The following is a 26,430-nucleotide window of genomic DNA, read 5'->3' as shown; positions in this document are numbered from 1 at the left end:
AGTCTGTTACCCATTGGAGCTTTGGTCCCATTTCAGGGCCCTGTCCCCCTAAAGAACCTGTCCCCTCAGCCCTCTCCCTCTGGGGGCCTCTTTCCCCCCTGGCAGGACTCAGCTCATTTTCCAGTTCACTTTAGGTCAACTTTTCCCTAACTGAATGAACTGTGCACAGGAAGGAGCTGATCCATCACTGAGCCATGTCAAGGTGAAGCTGTAATGTAGTTTCGTAAGCTTTAGTGCTCTGTATGTGTGACACTTTTTGGGGTGACCTGAGGTACCCAGGATGAATCACCTGCATACAGTGAGGGACAGCCCTGTCTGTGCCCACCTGGGGAAACTCTCCCTAGCCATGGGTTCCAGCAGCACCGGTGCTCTGCAAACCTTGCTCTCTCTCTATGTAGGCTAGCAATTTACACACCCCAGTTTGCTACACTGGAATGCCAAGTCCTTTATGTTCTGGACACCTGTAACATACCTATCTGCTGCTTCTGTGGAACCAGTGCACCCCCATTCACTGGTTTCACCTCAGTTCTACCTTCTTAACAGAAATCACTTAAGACAGATTTATAGTAAAACCAAATTGAAGTTTATTTAACAGAGGTAGTCAAATACAAGCATCAGGATTTGGAAACATAAGGTTACAGGTAAACGACAAACATAAGATGCAAACTATAGCCTATACTTATTAACGAGTTTCTTTCCTGGCTAACAAGATGAGCTTAGGGTCAGTTCTTGCAGCGCTTGTCCAGTTTGGGATCCCCTCTTCAGAGAACCCTCCAGGAGTTCGTTTGTTTCTGTCAATGCTCAAGTTTCTACCTGGACCAGTCAGTAAACACAGCACTGCCTCTACGGATGTCCATTGTTCTCAACGTTCATTGAGTTAGTCCCGAGGCTCTACCTTGCCTCTGGTGACAAGTCTCACTATTACAGTTTTGCAATCTAATATTCTTACATTTTACATTCTCATAAACTACATACATACAAACATCTCACAATAACCATGACACTAAGCGAGTTCTTAGCTTAGAGCAGAGACCACACATGACCCTCTCTGGTGTAATATGGAGAAAATGGTTAGACACTGATGTAAAATACCTGCCAGGCTATGCCTGGGCATGACTGTCACAGTGTATCACTAGTAGCTGATATACATCAGTACTCTCTAGGTTTGCAACCTGTCCAGGTTTTCCCAGGATTGTCCCCTTTTTTGAGGTAGCTGTCCTGGGAAATCTGTACGGGTGCACAGTACACTCTGCCAGCTGTCCAGTGTTACAGGTTCAGCATCATTCCGGGGTGTGTGGGTGTGGGTGTGTGTGTGAGAGAGAGAGAGAGAGAGAGATTCTTTTGTTTTTTTATCGTTAAGCCCCCAAACCTGCATTCCTTATGCAGGCAGGAAATGAAGTGAATTAAATGGCACTGCAGTGGCTATTGCTAACCAAGGAGTGCAGGATTGGGACCTGCATTTTTATCTCAACAAATATTTGATGTGAAGGTATTACAGACTATTGATTGTACATGAAATAGTTGCTGCAATTGTAGCATTGAACGTTGGTGGTGTGCGATTGGTCAACATAGCATTGTTTCTGCTGCCTGACTGGGTGACTGAAACATCTGTAAACCAGACGTGGGATATCAAAATGATTTAAATATGGCCACTAAATGCTTATGCCATGAACCTTCATGCAATACATACTTGCACAACCATTTGAAATACTTTTATTCATGAGCATTTCTGAAAACAACTCTCTTCTCCTCTCTTTTGCTAGAAAAAACCCATGTCGTCAGCAAGTGTTGATCCTGCTGGGAAAGGTTAACTGGGGTCTGCTGACTCACTAAGACAGGTGAAGGTTATTCAACCTGCGTATAAGGGAGTTGTGATGGGCTTTCTAGGGAGCTAACATTTAGGATATGGAAATCCTAGGAGCAGCTATTAAGCCTGGTAAGAGGGTTTCTGCATTTTGTTGTTTTGTTTGATAATAAAGTCAAACCCAAGATGGGGTGAGCTTGTGACTTTACACAATGCATGGATTATAATTGCAGAACAGGTTGGGAAAGGGAGCTGCTTGCATCTGGTAAATACTCTCAAAGCAAATCTGTGAAATTGATTTGAGTGAATATTCACAAACCTTTTTTGTAGTTATTTGTGCTGCTTTAGGCAGGTTCTTTCTCTGTCTTAGCTGGCTGAACTAAATTGTGAGCTGCAGCCTTGCCTCTTAACTTAGATCCTTTAAAAACTGTTTTTGTGTCACTTGGTGTATGCTTCGCTGCATCAGGAGCAAGTTTACCATACCAAGCTTCCTCACTGGTGTAGTGATCAAAGTGTAGGCCAGGGAGGTGGAAGACCTAGTTTCCATTCCTAGTTTTCCAATAGAATTTGTGTACTTCATTCAGAAAGCCAATTAGGCCAAACTTCGTACAAATTTTCACTTGAGATGTAGGATTTGACCCCAAGTCAGTATAAGACTTAGTGCTTGATTGTCAGAGATGCTAAGCAACTGACATCACCAGTAGATGTGGGGGCTCAGAATGACTGGAAATGAGACCTTAAGAGTCTTGAGTTGTCTGCCAGAATTAATGGATGATTTTGAAAATGTTGGTATTGGCATGCCTGTGCCTGGATTTCCCTGTCTCTATATTGGGGAATAAACCAAATTCATGTGGGTATTTTTAAGGCCTAATTTATCAGGATTTGTAAAATGCTTTGATGTCCTTAAATGAAAGGAACTACAGAAGTGCAGTTATAATTTTTTGGCTACTGCAATAAAGTTATTTACCCTAACAGTGAGTACATCCTATTCCTAATACGATCATTATGCAGCCTCTTATCTGTGATGTAACCTCCCTTGGCAATGCATCTGTCATCCTGACTCCTTTTTTTTTTTTTTTTTTTTTTTTTTTTTAAACTGCACATTTGGAATGAGAACTTTTGAGATCTTGGCTCTCAGCCATCCCTGCTGACCAGCATGCTGCTGTTGGCAGGCTGTGGTTTTCCTTTTGCGCTAAGAAATGCATATCGATCAATCATTCTCCTTTGCTACCCCCATCCTGTCTCATTGATTTTAATTCCTCTGTATTGAAGAGGAAGCATTCAGTCCACGGAGAATCTACTGTCTCTGAAATCTTGCTTTTAGTACCTGTTAGCCAAGCGATGAATGTAACTAAGCAATGAAGAGCTGTGGCTATCTATTTTGGCTAGCAAGCCCTACAATTTATACAGGATTCAGTTTGGTTTAGTCTATTACATTTCTGATTCATTGTGGTAACTTTGCCCATCACATGACTTCACATTTTAGCCATTAGCCTCTGATGTGCAATGCTGTCTACATAGTGGGTTGGTTGGTTGTGTTTTTTTTTTTTTTTTTTGTTTGGTTGGGTTTTTTTGGGACCCACAAATACGATGCTCATGTCTTCCTAGCTCCCTTTTCCTGCTATATTCTCCAAGAACCCAAGCAACTTCAGGACACTGCCAAGGGGAGGAAAACTGAGGCATCTTGTGGAAGTTTCCTCTGAATCTTTCTTTAAATTGAAAGAATCAGGGGGTTCAGGCCTAAGGCCCCAAGATTCCTTGAGATTCTTATGGATCTTGAGAATCTGCTCGACAACAATGGCCATCTGAATAGAAGCCTTGTATTTCTGTGCTGCCTACATGCTCTCTCTGGCTTCTTGTCAGCTAGCAGGGCTTCTGTGGACAGTAGTCCCTGCAATTTATTTCACGATCTAGGATGGGACAGTCTCACAAGAGTGAATGCTGACTCATGTTGTATTTGGTAAAATACAAAGTGCTGATCCTCTCTGCCAAAGGCAAAACAGCACAAAGGCAGCCTCAACGTGTAAAAACTTAGTTCTGGAATAATTTATTCTTTTATCTGTATAATCCCACTGAAACTCTTTATAGTTAGATTGCCCATATCTGTTTGAAACATTTCTAAACTCCCTTAGAGGACTGCAGTTACAAGTAGTTCTTGATTCTTCTCTATACAAAATACTTGGTTTCCTTCTCCTACTACCTCTCTGATTCTAGTCCTTTCTAGACTTTATATACACAGAAACTGCCATGTCTCTTTGTAACCAGCAATCAATGAAATAGAAGTTCATGAGTGGGGAAGAAAGGGTGTTAACTATCCAAATTGCATATTTTTTTTAAAGGAGCTCTCTTTGCACTATGTCTAAAGTAATACGGAATGAGAGACAGTTGCACAGCACCATTATGCTATTCCTCTAAAATCACATAATGAGAATCTATTATCTTAAAGCACTAGCCAGTTTGGCCTCCATTTCTTAACATTCTAAGATTGGACACTTCTATGGATAACAAGAATATCTCTTCCCACTACTTATTTCCAGATGGTGAGATTAAATTTTTCCTTCCCCCCCCCCCGCTTCATCCTGCTATTCCAAGCTATTTTTATTGCCCCTGCCCCACAAATAATTTTATCTTCCTTCTGAGTTTGTTAATGGAAAATTCTTTTTTCTTTTGTTTCAAGAGGTTGTAAAAGGAGGCATGTTGCACTTTCCAGGACCATCAGACCTAATTTAATTTACATAACATATAGTTCGAACAGCAGTAGTGCATACTTCCCACACTTTATACCACTAATGCAAGAGTTCTCAAACTTCATTGCACTGTGACCCCCTTCTGACAACAAAAATTACTACAGGATCCCAGAAGGGGGAACCGAGGCCTGAGCCCACCCATCCCCTGCCACGCTAGGGGAGGGGGCAAAGCCAAAGCCCCATCTCCCCAGGCAGGGGGGCCAAGGCCCAATGGTCCCAACTCACAGTTTGAGAACTTCAGCTCACTCCCCTGGGATTACCCCAATGTGAAACATTACTGCTGATCAGTCTCCAGAGTCCAGGACATTTAATCTTGGGCCTCTGTATAGAGACTACAAAAGACGTGACAATTGTGGTGTACACACTTGCCCATTACAAACTGGAATGAGGCCATCCAACTCATTGCACATAGGCCATCAAAGAACAACATATGTGCCAGTGTTGGATTCATACAAGTGACCAAGAGGTGAAAGGCTTCATTGCCCATTATCAACCGCTCTGAGCCATTCACCTGTCCAGAAAACCTTTCTTAACAAAGAATACCACTTTGTTGAAAATAGCTCGGGAGAAGCCTGTCTCTCACATAATGGGAAGTTCTTCCAAAGAGACAATTATACCCCAATGGTTTATTCCAGCATGGTTTTAATGTGGAGTGTCTTTTACAGACTTATTCAAAGACAAAATAATATAAATGTGACTGGGGTCCCAGTGGGGAGCCTTCCCAGGTTACTCAATTGGGGTGAACTGCAAAGAATGGGGTAGACAAACCCCAAAGCTGGGGGATAGTTCAATACTTAGATTTACCAAGCCAGCACTAAACAGCTTGTTATACCTTACTGGTTACTCGGAAGTCCAAACAACACCATTCCCTTGAAGTAACCCAGCCTCAGGCCTCCATCCAGGTACCCAAGTCAAATATGATGAAGATTTCTGAAAATCTTATTTCATCATATAAAAGAAAAGGTTCTACCTATCCCAAAGGACTGGACACATTACCTCCCATGCTAACAAATATTCCAGATCTTACCCAAATAAATGTTACAGCCAATTCTTATGAATTAAACTTAAAACTTTTTAAAAAAGAAAAGGGAGTATGGTTTAAAAAGTCAATATACATACAGACATGAATTCAATTCTTGAGCTTCAGATACATAGCAGAGATGGTGAGCTTTGTAGTTGCGAAGAGTTCCTTTGGAATTTAGTCCATAGGTTATAGTCCAATATCATATCCAGGGTATGCCAGCTTAACTGGGATCTCGTCATGTGACTCAAACTGATCGGAGATGAGAAGGATCAGGACCCAAGAATCTTTTATACAATTTCAGGACTTCTTTGACAAATTGGAGTCCCTTGGGGAATAACAGACCCTTATTTCCTAAGCATCGTTGTTAATTATTCATACAGATTAACATAAGGCAGTCTATCACTGGTACTTAGCTATACGAATTAACATAAGACAATTGCCTGTTCCTCCACCATTCACTGGTGATTTGCTATACATTTCAAAGAGGGATAAATACAGAGAGATCCCGTGTTTACACTTCGGAGATCAAATGAACATCCTAGCATTTAAATGAAGTAACAGAATACAGCACTGACAGGGACTGTTCATTACATTGTGATCCTACTTTTATATATATATATATGTAAATACACAAACTTTATCTCCCCACATGTCTTTAAGGGTTGAATTTGAGTCATTTATTTTGCAGGATGTTTAACCCTTTCTGGCCATGGGTCACTAAGATGTACTCTCTTATTCCAATGCAAAATCAAAACTCTATATTTAAGAGCAGTTTGGATGAATGATACTCAGGAAGATTTTTGACTTATTTGACATCTAATATCAGATTTGAAGGGAATAGTAACGCTCCCTTTTTCATAGCAGATTAATCTACTTCCAGCTGGTACACTCAGCAAGGAAAAATGAACACCAGCTGCAAAATAGAACATACAGGAAGAAGCGATCCATGGCGGGGGGGCCCGAAGGGTCACAATACCCTCCCCAAAATGCTGGTGAGGGGACAAGGCCGGCAGCTGGGGAGATGAAGGGGCAGGGCCAGAGCCTCTCTTCTTTTGGCCCCCTCTTCTGGGCATGCTGCCTGGTGCACGCAGCGGCTGCACTCTTCCAGGCAGCCTCCAGCCATGCTGTTTGGGGTCCTAACCTATCATTTGAGAAGTGCTGCACTAATGTTTCACGTTGGGGGAATCCCAGGGGCATAAGTGTCCCAGGCAGACAGCGTGGCGGGAGGCTGTCCAGGAGAGAGCAGCTGCTATGTGCCGTGCCACGGGCAGCGTCCCTGGCAGGCAGCGTGGCCGGAGGCTCCCTGAGAGAGAGGATTAGTGGCTCCATGCATGCCAGGGGGATTGGAGCAGAGCCTCCACTGCCAGGTTCGTGGGATGGGGAAGGGATGGGGAGAGCATGGGGCCCCTGGGCTGGGGATGAGTCATGAGGGGGTCATGTGCCCCACTTTAGCTGGTGCCCCCTTTGTGTCCCTCCCACTAGTCGCCTGTCACTTAAAACTATATGGATTCATTTTCAGTGAAGCAAGTGGGCAGAGAGAACGTAATGTTTGTTAACTGGGAGGAGGTGGGGATGTGATATGGGGAAACTGCAGAGCAGAGTGAGGGCAAAATCTGGATCCTATAAACTTACTCTGAGAACCAGAATGCACCTGTTCAAACCTGACATTCGGCTACTTCAAAGTGACCTCAAAGGTGAATTTAAAAGTACTTTAGTACACTAGCATGGAGTGCAGTGAATGACTGGGGGTACTTCAATATTACACAGAATAGCTGGTGCAAACATATTTAGCAGTTTAAGCTTGCATTTGGCTTATGTTTTGAAAACATTCTGCCGAGCTGATTGTAAGAACAGTGCATTGGTTGGAGGATTTTAAAGCAAGGCTCCTTGCTGCACTGTCCAACCCTAGTCTTACCATTTTCTCAAGAACAAACAAAGCACACATGATCCAAGAGAGCCCAGGAGATAAAGTGCATTCCTGGCTTTGTTGGCTACAGAGCAAACTGTAATGTAATTTGTTTAAATAATCATCCACAATTTGAGGGAGTAAATTCCCTTCAGTAAGCCTTCATCAGTGAAGAACAGCATGCAAATTTCGTACTGAAACAAGGTCAGGCATTCCGCTTGCCAGTGCACACTTGCACTATTATGAATGCAATAAGACAGGCATTGTTAGTTTCCCTCTTGCTTTAGTAAACCATGACCGTACTGAGCAGTTCAGTAAGCACATTAACTATTATTGTTTGTGAAAATCATGGTAGCTAATGCAGTCACTTATAAACGCTGGTTTCAAGTCCCTTAAAAAGCTTTTAACTAGAAATGTGGTAGCAAGGCCCTAAATCACAACTTAAATGTAAACACTAGATACCTCTGTATGGCTGTCTTGAAAGAGCAACTCTTTAACTCTAGCTAAAGGATACAGTATACATGAATAGCAGGATGATGTATGAAATACCTGAATTAGCAAGATGGAGTTACATCAAATTAGCTTTGTACATGCTAGAAGTTGCATCCCTATAGTGTCCCTGGTAACAATAAAACCTTGTACTTGTTCTCTCTACGCAGAGTTCCTCCATATATTAATTCTTACAACATCCTTGTGTTAAATACTAAGATCATGATAATATCACAACTATATTATCTCTGCGATGGATTCTAACATCATTATAACAGATGGGGAAATTGAGGCGCAAGGAAGGGGAAGGGTTGAATTGCGCCATTAAACCACAGGCTTGCATTGAGGCCAGTGTGGAGCTGTCCCTCCTCTTGGGGAATAGCAGGAGGCATTCACGAGAGCACAGGTGCTAGGGGAGCTCCTTGTTCTCTATTCAACCCTTGTACACCCATGTAAGGGTCACCCACCATGTGACACTAAGTGTCTTGCCCTAAGTCAGTGTCAAAACCAGGGAAAGGACTCACAAGTCCTGACTCCTGGTCCTCTGCTCTAATCACTGAACAATAGACCCCCATATGGTAAACATGGTAACCCCAGATATAAGACCTCCTTTTGGAAGGAGGATGAACTGTACCGCTCTTGAGTATCCCTGAAAGCCTGGCACAGAATGGAGGTTCAGGCGCAGAAGGCTACTACTCCATTTCAGATTTCTATTACGATTTAGGGCTATTATTATGGCAAAACACTTACACGGCAACATAACTTCACCAGCTGCTTTACAAACAGAGATAAAAAATACTTCCCCTGCCCTCAAGAGCTGACAATCAAAACGAGACCAGACAAAACACAGCACAGAATACGAACTCAGGAGAAGTTGAGCAAGGGGAATATTAATGATGAGATGTCAGGACATTGCTTGAAGTTTTGAAATTGCATAAGGGTTATGATTTTCCCCCTCCTTTTTTTAGACTGTATCCATTTCTGGTTAAAAACAGATATTTGAACTAATGCCACTGCAATTTCTGACTTTTGAGGACTTAAAGAAAGAGAGCTTGGAGTCATTGTGGATTGTTCTTTGAAAACATGCACCCAATTTTTTTAAAAGGCTCCAGAGGCAATCCCAACAATTACAGTCCAGTAGGCCTAACTTCAGTACCAGTGAAATGGGTTGAAACTATAGTAAAGAACAGAATGATCAGATACATAGCTGAACATGATTTATTGGGGGAAGAGTCAACGTGGTTTTGTAAAGGGAAATCATGCCTTGCCAATCTACTAGAATTCTTTGAGAGGGCCAACAAGCATGATAACAAGGGTGATCCAGTGGATATAGCGTACTTAGATTTTCAGAAAGCCTTTGAGAAGGTCACTCCCCAAAGACTCTTAAGCAAAGTAACTTGTCATGGGAAAAGAGGGAACATCGTCTTCTGGATCAGTAACTGATTAAAAGAAAGGAAACAAAGAGTAGGAATAAATGATCATTTTTCAGAATGGAGAGGGGTAAATAGTGGTATTCCCCCATCTGTACTGGGACCAGTACTGTTTAACGTATTAATAAATGATTTGGAAGAAGGAGTAAACAGTGAGGTGGCAAAATTTGCAGATGTTACAAAACTACTCAAGATAGCTAAGTCTAAAGCAGACTGTGTGAAGAGTTACAAAGGGATCTCGCAAAACTGAGTGACTGGGCAACAAAATGGCAGATGAAATTCATTGTTGATAAATGCAAAGTAATGCACGTTGGAAAACATAATCTCTCTCTCTGTCTGTATATAAAATGATGGGGTCTAAATTAGCTGTTACCACTCCACAAAAGCGATCTTGGAGCCCACTGTGGATAGTTCTCTGAAAAAAAACCACTCAATGGGCAGCGTCAGTCAAAAAAGCTAATGGAATGTTGGGAATCATTAGGAAAGGGATGGATAATAAGACAGAAAATATCATAATGCCACTGTATATAAATCCATGGTATTCCCACACCTTAAATACTGCATACAGTTCTGGTCACCCCATCTCAAAACCAATATATTACAATTGGAGGAAGTACAGAAAAGGGCAACAAAAGTGGCTAGGGGTGTGGAACAGCTTCCATGTGAGGAGAGATTAAAAAGACTGGGACTGGTCAGTTTAGAAAAGAGACGACTAAGGCGGGATACGACAGAGGCCTACAAAATCATGAGTGGTGTGAAGAAAGTGAATAGGGAAGTGTAATTTACCCCTTCACTTAACACAAGAACTAGAGGTCACTTGATGCGTTTAATAGGCAGCAGATTTAAAAGAAACCAAAGGAAGTAATACTTCACACAATGCATAATTAATCTCTGGAACTTGTTACTATGGGATGTTGTGAAACCCAAAAGTATATCTGGGTTCAAAAAAAGAATTAAGTTCATGGAGGATAGGTTCATCAACGGCTATTAGCCAAGATAGTCAGGGACACGACCTCATGCTCTGGGTGTCCCTAAGCCTCTGACTGCCAGAAGCTAGGGCAGGATGACAGAGGGAAAAAGGGTGCATATGGATTACAGGAGTCCCCTGATTCTGGTATCTATATAATAGTTCACCAAAGGGTGAATTCTACTGAAAGCCTGTGTCACATTGGTCACTATAATAATTGCAAAATGTATGTATGGAAAAAATGTAAGGTGTTATGTATGTATACTGGAAATTGTATGTTAAGGGGGGCTGATCACTAAAGGTGATAAACAAATTTCTTTTGGGCAGAAGATTGTGTAAATCCTGTATTGTCTGCCTCACTGAGTCTGAGCAAAATGCTAATCAAATATGGAAATATGCTAATCAAGAGATTGCAGAAATCTGTAGGAAAGGACCTCTACAGGGAAGCAGCGGTGAGGTGTCCCATTTACAAGCAAAGACAATGGATTGTTTGGGTTAACTTGGGGTACAGAGCTACACCCAGCATCTTTTGCCAAGGTGGCAAGCTGCCAATGACTCTTCTCATGATCAGAAGATCACAGCTAAGTCTGGCTGTTAAGTGCTCTAAGAAAGATTTTGGGTGCGCTATACTTCAATAGACAAAAGGTAACTTGTTAACAAAGTTTAGGCTCTAGAAGATGAGTTATGGTTTTATTTTATATACCTTTTATTTCCAATTCTCCTACTTGCCATCACTAGACTCTCTAAGCTTTGTTAAATAAACCTCTTCTTGCTTTCACTAAAAACATATCTAGGGCTGTGTTTTAAGAAGAACAGTGATTTGAGGTGTGACTGGTAAGCTGGGGTGTACTGCTCTTCTGGGTACAGTGAGTCTGTGGATTCTGCATGTGTCCAGTGGATCAGGGCTAGACACTCCAGGGAGACACTCAGGGTATATGTACACAGCAAATAAATACCTGCAGTGCTGGCTCGTGCCAGCCAACTTGGGCTTGCAGCGCTGGTGCTGCGGGGCTGTTTCATTGCTGTGTAGACTTCCTGGCTTGGACGGGAGCTTGAGCTCTGGGATCCTCCCACCTTGTAGGGTCCTAAAGCCTGGGCTCCAGCCTGAGCCCAGAAATCTACACAGCGATGAAACAGCTCTGCAGCCCAAATCCCATGATCCCAAGTTGGCTGGCACAGGCCAGCCATGGGTTTTTCTTTGCTGTGTGGACACCACCCTTAGACTCAAGGCTTGGAGTCTGCCTATTGCTAACCTGTAAAGAAGGAATGGAGTCTGTTCAGGCCTGGAGGGCAGGGCTTTTGTTGCCAGAGAAATTGGGGAGCTGACCCACAGCAGATGTACACAAGGCTTCCTCCTGGGTGCCTCACAATCCTTCATACTTCCAGGAAACATCACAAGCTCCACCAATGTATACTCTGGTACAGACAATTCCTTCCATAATATGTTTAGCTGATCACAAGAGATAGTGTGGAGCAATAACTGTATTGTACTTACACAGCACAATTATTTTTGTTATCGCTCTACCAACCAAAGGAAAGAAGTAAAATGAACATACCCTCTGAAAACGTAAGTTCTGTGGAACAGGGATAATCTTTTTGTTCTGTGGTTGTACAGCACCTAGGCATAATGAATTCCTGGTCCATACATATAACCAGAGGAGGGGGTTGCTGTCGAATACATTAGGCAGTATTATGATGTCAGCTAAAAATGGAGGACTCGTATCATGCATTTTTCAGGATTTTGTGGATCTTCTATGAATCTTGGTTTGTCAGCTGCACCTCAGGGAACTTGTCCTAATAAGGTAAAAAAAATGTATGACTGAGGTTCCTTGTGGGACAAGCTCAGTGAGGTAATATCTTTTATTGGACCAATTTATGTTGGTGAGAGAGACAAGCTTTTGAGCTTATACAGAGCTCTTCTTCGGGTCTGGGAAATGTACTCGGAATATCACAGCTAACTACAAGGTAGAACAGATTGTTTAACGTAAATAAACATATTTCAAGGGACCATTCAAAGTGAAGTGGCCCATCGACACCTCTCAAGTCATGGGAGAGGGGGAGGGTTAGGGGATTATTGATAGTTGTAATAAACCATAAATCTATTGTCTCTGTTCAGTCCATGATTTTCAGTGTCTAGCAAAGTTATTAATTGAAGCTCCCAGGCTCATCTTTTGAAGGTATTGTGTAGGTTTCCATTGAGGATGAGAACTGAGAGGTCAGGTATGAAGTGATCATTTTGTGAAATGTTCACTCACAGGTGATGTGGTGGTTCTGTCTTTTTTATCATTTTTCTGTGCGAGTTCATTTGAGAGTGTAGTGATTGTCTGGTTTCACCCACATAGTTGTGGTTGGGACATTTAGTGCACTGGATGAGGTATGCCACATGGATCTGGAAAGGTATGTTATGGGGGGTGTTGATCATCAGAGCAGTGGAGATATGTCTACAGGTTTTGCAGCTGTTACTCTGGCAGGGTCTGGTGTTGCTTTGAGTTGGTATGTCCTGGTGTATGGAGAGCTTGCTTCTGATGATGAGCTTGGAGAGGCTGGGGGGTTGTTTGAAGGCCAGAACAGGGATTGAGGAAAAATTTCTTACAAGATGTGGTCCCCATAAAGTATAGGTTGTTGTTGGTTGGTCATGATACTCCTACAGCTTCCAATGACAGGTGACAACTAGAGGTGTATGGTTGGACAGGGTTTCATTTCTGTATTGAAGCAAGTTCTCTTGGGGTATTTGGATGGCCCACTCCATGATGCAATCTATTTCTCTATGGAAACATCCTTGTTTGATGAAGGCAGCTTTAAGTGTGTAAAGATGTATATCACAGACTTTCTATTCGGAGCATATGTTGTGGTATCTGAGTGCCTGCTTGGAGTCTTGGTGTGTTTGGGGTCGTTACTGGATCTGTGAAGGCAAGTATGGTGATCAGTGGGTTTCTTGTATATAGTTGTCGGTTGGGTTCCATTGTTGAAGCTAATCATAGTGTTCAGGAAGTTGATGCTAGTATAGGACTGTTCTAGAGTGAATTTAATGGATGGGTGGCAGTTGCTGAAGTTGTGTTTAGGTCATCTGTCCAGAGGATGAAAATACCATTGACACATTTTAGGTATATTATTGGTTTTGTGGTGCACTTATCCAGAAATTCTTCGTCAAGGTGGTCCATGAAGAGGCTGGCATATTGGGAAGCCATCCTAGTATCCGTGGCTGTCCCATGGTTTGGACAAAGTGAAGAACTTTTTGCTAGACATTAAAAATAATGGACTGAATAGAGACGCTGGATTTATGGCTTATTACAACACTCTATAATCCACTAACACCTCCCTCAACTTCCCAAGCATTCTCTCCACTCCCCATGACTGAAGCATTGTTGACAGGCCACTTCACCTTGAATGGTCCCTTGAAATGTGTTAAATACTTATGCTAAACAATCTGGTTCACCTTATATTTAGCTGTGACTCTCTGAATACATTTCCCAGACCCGAAAAAGAGCTCTGTGTAAACTTGAAAGCTTGTTTTTTTTCAACAAGTAGAAGTTGGTACCCTCTAAGATATTACCTCATCCACCTTGTCTCTCTAAGATCCTGGGACCAAAAGGGCTACATCAATGGAAGATGTTCCTTGTGACTTACTGTAATATCTGACATTAAGCTGGATAGTGGCCACTCCAGGTAGACTAGAAAGCAAAAATAAAACCCAACACACAAATTCCACAGGTTTTGCCAAATGTCCCAGCTGATTTGTGTTGTCCTTGACACTAAAAAAGGGAAAACTATTTTATCTAGTTTGTGTGTGTTTAAAAGCTGCCTTGAAAGCACCTAGCTGTATGCATAATGAGTGTATGATCTGAAGAGCTCTGTGTAGCTTGAAAGCTTGTCTCTCTCACCAGCAGAAGTTGGTCAAATAAAAGATATTAACTACCTTGTCTCTCTAGTGTATGTAAATTCATGTTGTTATTGTTATCCTCTTCCTTGCTCATTCCTTTGGAGTCATCTCTTTTTTTCCTTAGGCACTACTTCTGTCACACACATGGATCAATGAGGCTCCATGCAGGCTCAGCTGTGCACCTCTGTGCAGTTAATTAGCACCTAGCACAATGATTCCCATCCTGTCTTTGGGCACTATTACAATGTCATAATTATAGGGGCTACGTCTTGCTGAGATACCCAGAAGATACTGCCAGGATTTTATCATGGTTAGTAATCAGTCAGAATACTTGATTGACCTGGTATTTGAATCAGAAAGTTTGGCTATATTACTCAATATTGAAATTTAGTATGCAGAAGAGTTTTTGGCAACTAGGAGATCTTGAAGAGAGGAGAAAGAGTGACCTTCCTTCTTCACCAGATGACATCCACCATAACCTCTCCCTGTAGTTAAATACAGAATATGGAGCCTAAAAGCATCTGTGGTGGACTACCCCACCGGCCCGTTAAATTAATACAAGCCTTTGAAATATACATACATTTAAGAAGAAGGAGCCCTAGTGCCTGGAGATACTGGTTTAATTAATTTAACACAATAATCTAAACCTCAGGCTTGAAATCCCTATGTTCTCTGGATGAAATATTTTGCAGCCTGTCATCTTTTCAAGATAGATAAGTTTGTGTTCACATACCTTAATATTGAGGGGCAGGGGTGTCTTATGTGTGAGCATTAGAAATATTATGGCACTTTTCCTAACGGGTTTAGGTTGTGCCTTATCCAAAATTTTCCTCCATTTTTCAGAGGGTCTGGGCCAACTGCTTCCCCTCCCCTAAGCCTGCTTCTCTGAGATTCTCCAGTTTCTCTAGCAGAAACTTCTGGTTTGTGATGTTTTGATACACTGCATCAAAAGTCATGGCATGGCAGTGGGAAAGTGACCCTGGGGAATTATTAATATCCCAAAGGATTGCCCGCAGCAGCTAGGACCATCACAGCAAAATCAAACACTCCTGGCCCAACAGGATGGGCGGCAAGCCTGGTTGGGGATGGACGACGGGGTGGCAAGGTAGTGAGTGGACCTTGGGCGTGAAGCCATGCTCCTCCAGCTGTTCCCCCCAGGATGGACTCTGCACGCTAGGTCAGGCTCCAGGAGCCTGTACCTGGCTCATTTTGCACAGGGCCTGTCATAAATGTAAAGGGAAGGGGAAACCCCTTTAAAAACCCTTTCACCTGCAAAGGGTGAAGAAGCCAGGATCCCCTCGCTGGCACCTGACCCCCGTGACCAATGAGGAGACGAGACCCTTTCAAAGCGGGAGGGAGGGAGAAAGAAGCGGCAGCCATCTTGTGTGTGGCATGTTCTCATTCCCCCCCCCTCCCTCCGGAATGGATTATAGTACAGCCAAGTCTTTGTCCTCCAGGGGACGCATGGCTAAAAGCAGCCGTTCATACGGGGGGGGGGGAGGGGAGAGGGGTGAAATTCTGACAAGCGCCTCCTTCAAGAGGGCGGCTGAACTGCACCTCTCGCAAGATGGCGGCGGCAGGCGTGCGCGGGTGACGTCATCCCGCGTCGGTGTGGGCCGGGGGAGGGCGGGCCCATGTTAGTGGGGGGGGGGGAAGAGGTTGCCATGGTAGCGCTTACCTTGTTAGAGGTGGGGGGGGAGGGAGGCGGTTTGCTACTGAACTCTACAGGCCGCCTCAACTATGGGCTTTCGGGGGTGGGGTTGGACAAGGCCCCGCCCCCCAGTGCTGAGCCCCCAGCCAATGGGGAGGCGAGAGAGGGGCGGCGCGAGGAGGGCTCAGGCAGGGTGGCTCTCGGGCCGCGCGCGCGCCTCTCTTCGTCCTTCCCCGCTGCCCGGCGCTGAGCTCGGTGTGCCCGGGGAGGCGCCGCCATGGCCGAGGACCCCAGCTCCCTGCCCTGGTCCATCAACAGGGATGACTATGAGCTGCAGGAGGTGATCGGTGAGTGGGGCGCGCGGGGAGCCCCCCCCCCCCCGGCCTGTCAGCCGGGCACGGGCCTGGGCTGCCCGCTCTCTGCGGTGGGTGGCTGCGCCAAGCGGCTCCGGAGAGCGGACCTGGCTCCGTGGGGGTAGGGCCCGGGGTCTGTGCCGGCCCGGGCCCGGGGGGGGGGTGTCTGCGCAAGCTCTAGAGCCTGACTCCGGCGGGGGGGGGGGGCAGGAGCCGTCGCGGGTGGGTCTGCCCCAGCCCTGGGGACGGGCTGGGCAGGGGAAATGTGTGTCTGGCCCTCGCCCCGGAGGCAGCGGCTGGCTCTGCTCCTGCTCCGGGGGCGTAGCGGCCGCGGGGGGGTGTCTCGCTGAGCTCTGGAGTCTGTATTTGTGGGGGTGGATTCCTGCTTCGGGGCTGGGATGGGATCTTGGGGCCTCGGGCGGTGCTTGCATCTGAGGGTCTTTGTTACCGCTCAGGAAATGGGAGGGCAAAAGGGGACTCTGGTCTTGCTTCTTGGGTGGAGATGTCTAGGGGCCTGGGGTGCGTGTCTGCCTCAGCTCTGCCGAGGCCTTGAGAGCTGTATCTCCGCTCCTGGGGCCTGGGCGATTGTGAGCTTGGGAGGGGAAGAGAAAGGAAGGGAAGGGGGGGGGGGAGGTCTGGCCGCTCTTCTGACTCTGTGTGTTTCTACTCCAGGGGTGTAGGGATTTCAGCAGTGGGGGTGTGTCTCGGCTTTAACTGAAAAGGGAAGGGTTGTCCTTACTCCAGTGTCTGTTCATGGATTTCCAAATTAATTGGCACGTGCGTTTCTGGGAGTGTCTTCTAGGGGACTCTATTGCTTTTTTTTTTTTCCCCGGAGAGGTGCATATTCTATCTTAGGGTCTAATTCCCCCCCCCTTCTGTTGGGGGGTCTGTGTTTCTTTAACTTAACCTTTGGGGAAGGAGTTGTCTATATTTTTCTGATTTTTTTGGGGGGGCTGTCTCTGTTTTGGGATTGGAAGTAACTGCTATGGGCAGTTGCCTGCCCACTTTGGGATTTGGAAGCGGGGTACTCGTGTCATGCCGTCTGATTGAGTGGTCTGTCCTGGAAAGGATGAGGATGTAGGTAGGGTGTTCGTTGTGGCGTTTTGGGTGTTGGTAAATAATGAAGGGCAGTTTCTCCTCCTCAGATTCTGGAATATAAGGTTTCTTTTATAGAACAGCTGCTCCAAGCTGTATTCAGTCAGAAAGGAGAGTCTATCCATATGGTGATTATTAATTTCAAGGCACTGTATATTGATCTGTTTAAGGGAGGAAGAATTTGCTGGAAATGTTTTTATATTTGAAACGTTTCAGGAGTACGTGTGGCACCTTAGAGACTAACAAATTTATTTGAGCATAAGCTTTCGTGAGCTACAGCTCACTTATCCGATGAAGTGAGCTGTAGCTCACGAAAGCTTATGCTCAAATAAATTTGTTAGTATCTAAGGTGATACAAGTACTTCTTTTCTTTTTATATTTAAAATCTCTCTCATTCATTCTCACTTCAGCTTGAGGCAGCAGCCCTTGCTCTTTATGAATGACTGAATCTCTCTTGACTTAAACCTTGTTGTTGTGGTAGATCTTTGCACCAGTTCACTCAATCTTTCTTTTTTTAGTCACTTTATCGGTATGGTGGTGTGAAGGCTATATTGCTGCACACTGAGTATCTAACACATTACTTATTGAGTGCCACAGGTGACTGTAAGGTCAGTGCCTCCTATTCCATTTCACCAGAGAGGCAGAGAATGGAGGGGTAGGAGGGATTGTTGGTCAAGGTCTTAGAACAGTTAAACTTTAAAAGATAAAAGTTCCTCATAAACATTAATTTTTAGATTATAAACGAAGATGTTTCTGTCATGTCTAGGCTTTGCATCTCTGTAATAGAGCTGCTTTATTTTGCTAGGGTGGGAGAACTTGGGGAAATGGTTATAGAGATTAAATTCTTGGCATTGTTTTAAAAGTAGGAATGATCTAAAGCTATGGCTGGTATGGAATCCTTCTCGAAGTACTGAAAATCCCCATTGCTTCATCAGATCAGGTTCTATTCCCTCCCTTAGCCTATTGGGAGCAGCAGTACTACAGAAGGGGGAGAGTCTGGTGCTTGCAGCAGGGGCTGGGGAAACTAAATTGTGAGAATGAACACTTCTTAAACCCTTTCCAGGAAAACACATCCTGGAGAGGCTGGTGTCCAAAAATTGGGCTTGTCCTGTGAAGAAGCAGAAGCTGCCACTAGGCCCCAGTCTCTCTAAAGCTGGGGAGCAATTGCAGCTGTCTCTAGGAAGTGCTATGCTTGTGGGAGTCTACTAAGAGGTGCCCCCCCTCCCCCACAACAAGACCAAATCCTTGTGTGTGGATTTTTCCCCCTATAAATTTCTGCTCTTATTTACCTTTATTAGATGTTAATCTGTGCTGGGGGGAAAAGGAAATTCACACAGGGCTGAGGGAGACATTTAAACTCCCAACAGCTGCTTTCAAGGGAGCTGCTCACAGACGCTCCTCACATAATCTAACAATCACTAGGGGTACGTAGATATGCTGTAGTCCGCTTGTAATTTATTGAGCTTGGGGAATAAACTTTTTCATTCCTTTTTCTTCTCCTCCTCTCACCTCCAACCCCCCAAAAAATCTGTATGCTGAATTTCTGGTTGCCAACTACTACCTGAAAGACTGTATCAGGATTCTGGACTATATTGCCTACTTTTGTGGAACATATGCTGAAATGTGTTTATAAATATTTTTATTGCCCCCCTTTATCTTATTCCTTCTAAATGTTGGCATGTCCGCCAATGTCTAGGATGTAGATGTGATTTAAGTCTCATAGCACATACCTAATTTGAGGGACAAAATGTTCTATGGTTGGCTAAGCAACTGGACTTTTTCCCCTCCTGCTTCCACATACCCTCTAACTCTAATCAGGGGCTTGCTGGGTTCTCATTACTCCAGATTTATAGGCTTACAATTTGTGGTCATGGTCAAAGAGGGAATCCAGTATGGAAAGTGCTAACCCTTGTAGCTATACTTTCAAGGTACTTAGTCATCCATCACAGATCTAGTTAAGGTTAAGATTTTATCGTGATTATTTTTAGTAGACGTCACGGACAGGTTGTTGGCAGGAAACAAAAATTCATGGAAGACTGTGACTTTTACTAAAAAAATAATTGGGGGTGGGGGGGGGAGGACGACTGAAGCCCAAGCAAGGGGGAAGACAGCACCTGTTGCTGCGGTGGCTGACCGCTCCAGGGTCCATGCCACAGCTCAGAGCTCTGTGGTCTCCCGCTGGCTGACAGCTCTGGCTCCGCCACACTGGGGCTGAAGCGAAAATGTTAGAGATCTCTGAAAGTCATGGAATCTGTGACCTCCGTGACATAACTTTATCCTCAGGGATGACAAAAGTTCTCTAGGTTTTCAGCCTAGCACTCTGTATGTTACATACTCAGCTATTTTTGATAGCCAAGTAAAGGAAATCAGTTTTTCACTCTCTTCTCTGATCCCTTATTTCCTCACACTAATTCTCTGCCTGTAAATATCCATGCAGAAATCTAGTGGGCAATGTGGCCTCTTAGTGCAACAGTTAAGAGAGAACACATTCTTCCAGATTCAGGAAAGAAGCTCCCTTATAAATCACCTTACATTTTCTATCTAGGTTTAAAAACCTGTTAGTCAGCAGTGGATCTGATTCATTCAATTTTAAAGGTATAGATTATTGCCTATATTCGTTATACTGTGTTACCTTTAGTGACTAACAGCTGAATATTCTTAAATACAGATTCCCTTTTTCAGTGTAATGTTGCAAATTGTCTTGTTCAGGATCAAAACTTGACTTAACTTTAAACAAATGAAAATTTACTGCAAACTGAAATTATAATAGTTATAGAGTGTGCCTGTTGTGAGTAGGCATCTTTCCTGGGTGACTATCAACTACTGTGGAATCTGGCTTCATTTTAAAAAAAGTAGTCTCTCTCCCTTATGGTTGTAATGATAACCCTCCAGATGTTGACTGCATGGAAATCAATGCAATGCTGTTTTCTAAAGTGTGAAGGAAGATAGCCCTATTGCTGCTGCTGCTCAGAGCTTCCCCAATCTGCCATAGAGTGAAGACCAAATAGAATTCTGTGGGTTCTCAACATTGCTATTGGGGGAAACCTCTGGGCAACAATGAAACTAAGTAGACTCAGCTCACTCATATTGGTTCTGCTGCTGCATCTTCAGAAAGCTGTGAGCAGTATGGGAAGTAGACACTGTGGTCCTGGGGGAATTCTGTGCCACTGTGTGCATGCATAATTAATGAGCTACACATGTTTAATTTTTTGTTCAGAAAAAGCATTTGCTTGAAAGCTGCTGCATTTCTGCCTTTTGTCCACTACAGGGTGCTGTGGTGACAGAACAGAGCAGCAGCTCCTGGCCAGCTAGGGAAGAGAGAGAGAGCCTGCTTTCTTCACAGCAGCTGTTGGGCCGGGTCAGAAGACAGACGGCGTGGGGCTGCTGAGGGTCAGACAGGGCTCATAAGGGCTAGTGGGGGAGGACAGACTGGGGCAGGGGTTGAATGGGAGTGGAGGTGTAGGGCCGTGGCGGGGAGGGAGATGCGGGACCACATGGTGACGGGGGAAGGGGTGCAGGGCCATTTAGGGACAGGGGAGGCACAGGGCCACATGGGAATGGGAAAGGGGGTGCAGAGCTACAGGGGCAAAGGGGGATGGTTGAGTGGGGGCACAGACACATGGGGAGGGGGTGCAGGGCCATATAGGGATGGGGGGGTTGCTGAGTGGGGGTGGAGGGACATGTGGCTGGGGTACAAGGACACACAAGGTTGCATGGACACATGGGGACAGGGACAGATGTGACTGACTGAATGGGAGGGGCTAAGGGTTAGCCAGGGTCTGCATGGGGGGAATCTCTCTAACAATCCCTTCCCGCTCCTCCCCAAAAACCTGTTCCATACTTTTCCCACTCATACCCAAGAACCCTCCAACTTCACACCCAGGCTCCTTCCTAGCAATTACTTCCCACTCTCTTAGCTCCTCCGTTACCCCGACTCCCCCGAGCCTTTGCACTGCTTCTGAGGCATGCAGTAAGTATGGTTCTGTGTTGTAGTTTAAATGAACTATTACTCAAAATTCTGCATTAATATGCCTAGTAAGGAATCTATTTGTCAAAAAACGTTTCCTGAATCTTTTTTGTTGTCTGTATTGTTACAGACATACTTACTGACAGGTATTTTGAAATAAATGACCAAAAATAATTTAAACTGGTGTGATTATATTATTATTTTGACAAATTTGCAGAATTTTAAAATATTGTGTGCAGACTTTTTAAAATTTTTTAGCACAGAATTCCCCCAAGAGTAACGTTGGAGCAAGCTGTTAACCGAGGAGGAGGAGAATGTAAAACCTGAGGTAGGGTGGGGGTAAATTAGCAGAGAACTCCGTCTTTTCTCCCACCCTGAAGACTCCTGCCTTCACAGCAGCCAGGAGGCTCTGGTTGAGAGGGGGAGGAACAAAGAGTGAATATGCATGTTGCTTCCAGAAATGAAGTCTAGAATAAAGTTAATATATATTAAGATTTTTCTCTTTCCCAGCAGCTGGGTATGTGGGTAGCTGTTTTACATGGGCATTGCACCTGAACAGTAGAGCTTGTAACTTAATCTTGTGGCATTTAGGTGTGTAATAAATTTTCAAGCCCTATGGATGGGGGAGAATGTGGTTAGGTGGGAGAGATGGATTACTATTTTGTTGCATCCCCAAGAGCATCTCAAAAGTCTAGTTCTCTGAATGTTATCAAAATATCTATAGGGACCTATCCCACAAATTAAAAATGCATAGTACAGAAAGAGTACTCATAAGTATCTACACGCTGTAATAGCAGTTAGAACACTTTTATGTAACGGGAGAAGGAGATGGAATGGGAAAAATTTATCCAGCAATAAGCTGTATAGAATCTGTTTGGGGACTAGAATTGATGGTTCACCTATGAGTCTTGTATGGTAACTGTAGGTAAGTTGTAACTACAGTCAATTGCATAAGCCTAAATAATTTAAATAAACCAGCTTTTTTTTTTTTACTTTCATTTTCAATGTACAGCATTAGTAATAAAATCCGGTTCAGTTTTCACTCTTACTTGCTCTATTTGTTTCTGGCATTTCTCCATTTATTTTAATTGGCTAAGCTAAGTCAATTTCCATTGCAAGTTCTCAGTGTTCAGATTCAAAACACTGCAGGGAAATGTCTCTCTCTAAAAAACAACTCAGTAGAAAGTTTGATCTGTTCTTTTAAAATGGAAACCTTTCTATTGGTCTTGGGTTGTATTAAAGCTTTTACAAAATCAACTTAAGAGGAACATAAAGTGTATTCAAAGTGCTGAGCCTATATATGCACATAGCCCTCATCGCCTAACTAATGCCCCCCACTATGAAATCCAAATGCAAGTGCTTGGACTGTAAACCCACTTAAGCAATGGTGTCCCTGCCATATCCAAATCATCCACTCATCTGAACAGTGGGGATTTCTTGATACTTAGAACCTTGTTACTATCGCTTAGTAAAAGCCAGCCATTTGTCCTTGAAGCTTTCCTCCTACCTGATCATCTTGGAATGAAGGAAAAGGGGTGTTCTGCAAATGCAGTCCAGCTTCTATTGCCAGCCCCTGCTACCTCTAGTTGGCATAGAAGGAGGATAAAAAGGAGGAAGGAGGCTGAGGGAATTTAAAAATAATAAAATCAAGCAGCAGTAGTACCTCTTCTGAAGAGGAGGGCTGAAAGAGTACCTCATAGAATCAGCTTGGCTGCCTTTCTAGCTAACTTGAGGAGAGGGCAAAGGACTCTGCTTCTGCTTCCTTCACCTATTTTGGGGTGAGTGAGACACAGGGAAGCCTTAAATAGAAGCAGACCACTGTGGTTTGTTCCTGGATGGCAGTTAGTTCCAGTGGAGCTAGTTTCTTGGAAAGATTAATATTTCGCACTTTAGTTTGTCAATAAGCCATTTTATAAGTATAGTAACACACTCTGGGGTAGGCATTTCTCAGCTAGTAGTCAAATACCTTGGGTGTCCTTGGCTTCTCTGCATACCCGAGGGGTGCATTTATTGGCTGACAAATGCACACTCTGGAATGTTATTGCTTATGTAACTGACTGCATCTCAGAGAGAGAATCAATTCTCCCCAGAACATTCAGCTTTTAAAGTTCATAGTGACTATTTTATTCCAGAGGCTGGGGCTGTTAATGAGAACAGGAGCTGGTCCATTAAGGCTCTAGATGTTGACTTGAGTTCTTTTGAAATTTAAATATCTGAGCCTTTAAAACTGCAAACAACTACAACTAGGTATTTTAATTACAAATGAGTATTGAAACTGTAATCTGGTAAAACTTGATCTTTTGTGAAGTGTTTTCCCTGGTCAAACTATTTCACTTGCAGTTTGGTCACTAGGGTGACCAATGCTAAATGTAGCCTTATTAGACTTTTTACCTGCAAGCTCAGAAGGCACAAAGTTGTGAGCAAGTGAGTATAGAAAATAACCATGGAATAATTGCCAGTAGAAAAGACTACCATATTAGGCAAATGGGAATTGCTTTACTAGATCATCCTAGTGATCTGCCCAGTCCTTTTTCCTGACTCCTGTCATGGCTGAGCAGCTGAGTCTCAGAGACGAAGATTCCAACTTTCAAAGTTGCTGTAGCTCCCTTTGACTTTAGTTGGAACCGTTCATGCTCAGCACTTCAGAAAATCAAGCCTTATGTGGCTTGCCCAAGGTCACACAGGAAATGTGTGACAGTCAGGCCTAGAACCCAGATTCCTGACTACTGATCCAGTGCCTTAACCACAGGACAGCCATTCTATTGAATTGTACTTGAAGAAGACTGGCGATGCCTGAAAGGACTACTTAGAAGGTGACATTTAGTCATAACTATGTTAGTGAAAAGAACATGTCTTTAAAAATGAAATCTGAGTGAATGAAGTTGGATATTATGTCAGTAAGTGGTATGAGTATACTTGAATGGAAAATGTAGGCTTGGAAGGATGAAATTTGTATCCATAAATGTCAGTAAACGTTGATTTCACCATACACATACAAACTGATGGAAAAAATATTTCCATTGATGAGAATTGAAATTTACAGATGGGCAAAGAAAGAAAAATGCTGGTTGGGAACTTATTAGAGTCAAAATCCAGTGTTCGACTTTTGAATTAAGCTTGTTAGAAAAGGACGAGTAAATGAATAGTAAAAATTAGTAAGACTCATTGATTTAAGCATATTTACTTTGTATATTTTGACATGTAAGGGGGTCAGTTTGTTTTAACAGTTTATAAAACTTTTTGGATCTCTGTGTGTCCTGTCATTAAACAATTGTCTGACTCCCAGTAATTTCCTGCTACTGTAAACATTTAAACAAAAATCTTTAAAAAAAAAAAAAAAAGCTTTAAAATATACATCGATGTTATGAGTTGAAATTATATATATATTTAAAAAAAATCAAATTCTGCCAATTCTATGGATATGTATATCTGCCACTTTAGACATAATCCTTATTATTTTGAGAAATGCTGTGTGTTCCATAGTACTTAAACACCAGGGGGCAGAGCTAAGGCTTCATATGCAAGGGATACTGCCTGAGATCTAGACAACTGAAACAGTTTTTGTCCTATACCTGCCCTGAAATGCTCTGTCAATTTCTGTGGTTTTAAAATGACAGTTTTTGCTATCTTTTACACACCTTTCTCTCCCCCGTTGGTATATGCCAGACCCACATGATTTTTATATGTCTACCGGTGGCTGGCCTATGCCAGCTGGCTTGGGTTAACAGGCTGTTTAACTGCAGTGTAGCTGTCCAGGGTCAGGTTCGAGCTCTGGGACCCTCCCACATCACAGGGTCCTAGAGTCCAGGCTCCAGCCCGAGCCTGAACATCTACACCACAGTTAAACAGCCCCTTAGCCCGAGTCAGCTGGCATGGGCCAGCTGTGGGGGTCTAGTGGCAGTGTAGGCATACCCTCTGAGTAAGCTGATTAGACTTTAAAGGGTTGTCAAGTGCACAAAGTGAACAAATTAGAAAATCTTTTATTTCTCGGTCCCAGTAGTCTTATCAAGTGTTACATCTGACATAGAATACTTACTTTTAAAAATAACTTTAAGACAGTTATGACTTTCTTTGAAGTCCTTTAACTTGTCACTTCCTGACTTTTGAGTGTTTAACGTGGCTTTTATTGTAATCTCCTAGGGAGATTAAAAGAAATTCTGTGATATGGAACTGTTTGGCTACACAACATGACCACATCAAATGCTGCATCCCACACACCTTACAAGGTTTTCTTAGAGGGAGCTCTTCTACTCTGCACTCTGGGAAGTCTGCAGGAGACAGCTCTCTCCAGCAAGCCTTAAAAACTGCACAGATCATTTCTTTCAAGATGCACAGTGAACGAGGTAAGAGCTCTGGATTCACTCTGTGCATTTACTTTTTTTGCTACACTGTTAAATTAATCCAAGTCTCCTGCTCAGTGTAGCTGACGTTAACTGCAAACACTGCTTAAAGGAAGTCATACCAATTGTATTGTGTATGCATAAAGTGCAACTTTCAAAGGCTCATAACTCGGTCAAATGAAAATGAGTTTTCACTGGAATACATAAAGGCTCTTCTCATCAAGGGCCTAACTTCTGGCCAAACTTCAGCTTCTACACCAGCTATCTTCACTCTCCTCATACTCAAAGGACTAAACTGGTTTTACTGAAACTTCCAAAAGAAACTCCCGTTTGATCAGAGAGCAAGCCTGTCAGCCCAATAAGTGAAAGCTTCAGAAAGTTATGAGCAAATGAAAGAGGTGAGATTGATGACAAACTGAAACACAAACTAGCAGCATCTCCTGCTATGATAAACCCAAGCTGCTTATTTCTTATAGTTCTGCTGTCCTTAGTCAATAAATAATTTAAGTCAAACACAAGTGTTTTTTTTAATTCCTTCTAGTGCCACCTCATCAATATATCTGTGTAGGAGGGAAATCACTTCATTTTTTCATCCATCCACAGAATTATTAACTAGATTCAGATTGCAGGATCAAATTCTGTTCTGTTATCCCCCACTGAGCATTTGGGGTTGCACAACATAACTGAGTCCAGAACTTGCCCTGCGGGCAGTATCTCCTTCTAGAGGTGATGTGTGAGAGGAAAGAATTTTAATTGCCTCTCGGAGCAAAGGGTGAG

The 26,430-nt window shown here is 43.5% G+C and overlaps 1 protein-coding gene across 5 annotated transcripts in view; it reads left to right on the top strand.

The window, feature by feature from the left end:
- Positions 1 to 1,868: 1,868 nt before the first annotated feature.
- LOC119850986 (serine/threonine-protein kinase OSR1) overlaps positions 1,869 to 26,430 on the top strand; it is a 134,575-nt gene continuing 110,013 nt past the window's right edge. Inside the window, exons 1-3 of one of the 5 annotated variants that reach the window (XM_043509718.1) lie at positions 16,108 to 16,245; positions 23,446 to 23,560; positions 25,454 to 25,656. In XM_043509718.1, coding sequence (XP_043365653.1) covers positions 25,641 to 25,656 — 16 coding nt within the window. In that variant the 5' untranslated portion in view covers positions 16,108 to 16,245; positions 23,446 to 23,560; positions 25,454 to 25,640. Of the gene's footprint in view, positions 1,937 to 16,024; positions 16,246 to 23,445; positions 23,561 to 25,453; positions 25,657 to 26,430 lie in introns of those variants that run through there. The other 4 variants (XM_043509719.1, XM_038390026.1, XM_038390025.2 and 1 more) reach the window with 4 other exon arrangements.

The sequence above is a fragment of the Dermochelys coriacea genome, chromosome 2, assembly GCF_009764565.3.
Source record: "Dermochelys coriacea isolate rDerCor1 chromosome 2, rDerCor1.pri.v4, whole genome shotgun sequence".
In the NCBI taxonomy this organism is placed as follows: Eukaryota; Metazoa; Chordata; order Testudines; family Dermochelyidae; genus Dermochelys; species Dermochelys coriacea.
This window is presented reverse-complemented; position numbering and strand designations above follow the sequence as displayed.